The sequence below is a fragment of the Arachis ipaensis genome, chromosome B04 (genome assembly GCF_000816755.2).
Source record: "Arachis ipaensis cultivar K30076 chromosome B04, Araip1.1, whole genome shotgun sequence".
Classification (NCBI taxonomy): Eukaryota; Viridiplantae; Streptophyta; class Magnoliopsida; order Fabales; family Fabaceae; genus Arachis; species Arachis ipaensis.
Genome location: NC_029788.2, coordinates 99,197,730 through 99,201,290, shown reverse-complemented (window position 1 = coordinate 99,201,290; position 3,561 = coordinate 99,197,730). Strand labels below are relative to the sequence as shown.

Sequence of the window (3,561 nt, the reverse complement as noted above, 5' to 3'; positions counted from 1 at the left end):
CCATTTAATATGATTTAAAGTATTTAATAATATAATCTTTAGATTTGGTAAAATCACGAATTATTTTTTGTTTAAGAATCAAATGAAATTAAGCTTTTTACTCTTCTTCTTTCTCCCACCACTTTTCTCAAACCCTTCCAAATTTCTCTCTGCACAATCCTCACACAACATTCCTCAGCAACTTCCAATTTTTCGTTGCATTTTGCGTTTTAAACACTTCTTTTAACATTCTCCTCTAACACGTGGCGATCATGCAACTGGAGAGACTGCCAAACGCAGCCTGCGTTTTGGCCTGGCCAGCTGTCAAATGCAGCCTCCGTTTTTGTACTTCCAAGATGGTTAACAAAGTAGGTTCTGCCTGCATGCAAGGGGCAGGGACACGTTTTGAGTCTTCCATCTCCTTCCCTACCAATCGAAAGTTACGTTTTGCAGCTTGTTACATCTTTCTTATTTTTTGTTCATACAAAACGTATCATACGTTTTGCAGGTTACTCAGCTTTCTGATTTAAATTCAGTCAAAACGTAACTTATATTACTGACTTTAACATATCTACCTTTGTGGAATACACGCCAAACGACAATATAGTTGTACATCTCTATTTTTACTTTCATTCATAAATTGATTTCTGACAAATTTAAGGTTGATTATTTTTATTAAGTAAAGTATTTAAGTATAAGATATGACAAAAGAAAATACAAAAATTACATTATAAGATCAAGAGAAACTATGCTTATGTAAAAAAATATAATATAAAGTATTTTTATATTAATAAATTTTTAAAATAAATAATTTTATCACGTTATTATCACTTAGATAGTAACTGCCCACTCAGACTAGTACTTCTTGGACACATTGCATTTTCTGATAAATTCTTGATCAGTGGCTATCGGCTAATGAATGATGATTTTTCCATTTTAAAGTATCAGTGAGCGGAAAAATAGAAAAAAAAAATTAAAAAAAAATTCATTTGATATTTTATATCATCAGAAGAAACTGAATTTTTTATTTTTAATATTGGAGTGGTAGTGATGTTTTTTTAAGACGTGGATTGTTGGGGTGTTATACTCAAATGTGGAATCGTTTAATTAGAGAAGCAGAAATCGGACCGTCCGATTTATTAGAGGTATAGAAATCGGGCCGTCCGATTTCTAGAGGTACACAAATCGGACCGTCCAATTTATAGAGGTATACAAATCGGACCGTCTGATTTGTGAAAGGTACATAAATCGGACCGTCCGATTTGTGGTAAAAAAAAGAAAAAATTTTAGGTACAGAAATTGGACCCTCCGATTTGTGTACTTCCACAATTTTGAAAAACACAAAAAATTACAATGTTAAGGTATATCACAATTTCTACTTCCATAACAAAAAAAATTAGGCGAAGAAACTTCGCGGAAGCTCCCTTATATCAGTATTATAAATGTATATAGTTGTCATGTAGAAAACAACATACACATAATAATAGAGCCTATAGCTTCATTCTAAGGCAGTTACAAAATCGGTTACAGAGTATCATTGTCACTTTATTGTTGCTATATTCATCATCATTGTAGAGCCCTTGTTGTCGTTTGCATTTGCCTCTACACCAATTAATTAGTTGCTACCAAAAATGGCGTCTCACCAACAAGAACCATGGCTTCTTGAGAATGGAAATGTGAAGGTGTTGACCAAGGAAATGCGGCAGGGCCACGGCCGGAGCCGTACTGCCCACAACATGTCCTCCTCTTCTCTTAGGAAGAAATCCGACCGGACCCTCGTATCGAAGGTTCGGTGCGGATTGCTAAGGAATTTGTTGGTTAACATCCAAGAAGTTATTCTGGGGACAAAGTTGTCCATCTTGTTCCCTGCAATTCCCATTGCCATCATTGCCCAATGCTATGGCCTTGGAAGAGTGAGTTCTATTGTTACCTTTTTGTAGCTTTTCTTCAGCATTTTAAACTTCGCGATGCTGAGGGTGTATAACTTGGTCATATACGAATACAATTTGTTATAACACTTTTGTTGAGTGGTTTTTTATTACTCTAAATTAATCGGTTTGAAATAAGAATTCAATTCTGCGTGCAACCTATTTTTACCGTGTTTCCAAAGCAAAAATACTTTATAATAAACACGAGTAAAAATTTAATTTTGTCTTTATCTATTTTTACGGAAGATAAAATAATTTTTATATGTATTTATATATATATATTTTTTAATAAAATAATCAACTATTAAAATAGTTGAATTCTCTATAGCAAATAATCAAACTTTTTCTACATCAGTATAATAAATTTTTTCATAAATATCAAATACATGTTCTTATATGATTAGTGAATTTTAGTGTATTATGTAGTATGATTGCTTTCAAAATAACTTGCTTATATGAAAAAGCCAAATAAATTTTTCTTAAAAAAGAAAAAAGGAAAACATTATTAAGTAGTGTATCATTTAATTAACACTTGCACATCTTTTTGTCTATGATAAAGAAACAATGCCTAAGTAATTTCTTGGATTGTAAACAGCCATGGATTTTCGCATTGAGCTTACTTGGGCTTACACCGCTTGCTGAACGTGTCAGCTTCCTCACAGAGTAAGGAACATGATGAACTTGTTGCAATCTTTTATTTATTTATTGAATCATTATATTCTTCATTCAACATACAAGGTCTTAATTATTCTAGTTTTCTGGGTTATTTGTTCATTGCTGATTCTTGTTCTATTTTCTCCTTTGGTGTTTGTTGCAAATTCAAATAATACTCCAGACAAGTTGCAATTTACACTGGTCCTACAGGTACGAATTTACACCTTATATTACGTCACTTTCAAAGAGTTTGTTACGATATGCAATATTCAACTTTAACCGTTAGGATTCAGTTTGGACCATAAAATTAATAATCATATACTCTTCTCATATACAGTCACATGTCTATCTGAGACTATTTTGGCAGCATATATAGTCACATGAAGTTATATTTAAGATTAGGGTAAATTAAAAAAAAAATGCCCACACAAATGTTAAAAATGTTGCAATTGATTAATAAGGTGTAATTACTGAATTAAGCTAATTAAAATGTTTTTTTTTTTCTTTTTTGTGTTATTAATTGCAGTTGGAGGGCTTCTAAATGCAACATGTGGAAATATTACTGAGCTGGTCATAGCAATATTTGCACTGAGTAGTAACAAAGTTGATTTGGTGAAGTATTCTCTACTGGGTTCTATCCTCTCAAACCTTCTGCTGGTTCTTGGAACCTCTCTCTTGTGTGGTGGCATTGCAAACCTTGCAAAGGAACAAAAATATGACAGAGTAAGCACCTCTATAAACACGTTAATTGAAACCCTTGCCAAGGGAAAAATTATTTAAAGGGACAAGGATTTAAAATTTTATGGAAAATTTGGATTATGAAAAAAAAATCATCAATTTTACTATTGATTCAAAATTATAAAAAGTATAAATAAATAAATAACGAGAAAGACACAATTTCTATTGTGGCTCTACGTTGGGGACTAATAATGTTAAGCATTGAATTTTGCAGAGACAAGCAGATGTGAACTCTCTAATGCTTCTGCTGGCATTGTTATGC

At 32.3% G+C, this 3,561-nt stretch overlaps 1 protein-coding gene across 1 annotated transcript in view; it reads left to right on the top strand.

The window, feature by feature from the left end:
- LOC107636750 (vacuolar cation/proton exchanger 3-like) overlaps positions 1,430 to 3,561 on the top strand; it is a gene marked incomplete in the record, with an annotated part of 3,977 nt that continues 1,845 nt past the window's right edge. The window contains 4 exon segments of the mRNA XM_021121400.1: positions 1,430 to 1,892; positions 2,503 to 2,570; positions 2,743 to 2,771; positions 3,088 to 3,284. Of these exon segments, the coding sequence (XP_020977059.1) occupies positions 1,611 to 1,892; positions 2,503 to 2,570; positions 2,743 to 2,771; positions 3,088 to 3,284 (576 nt within the window).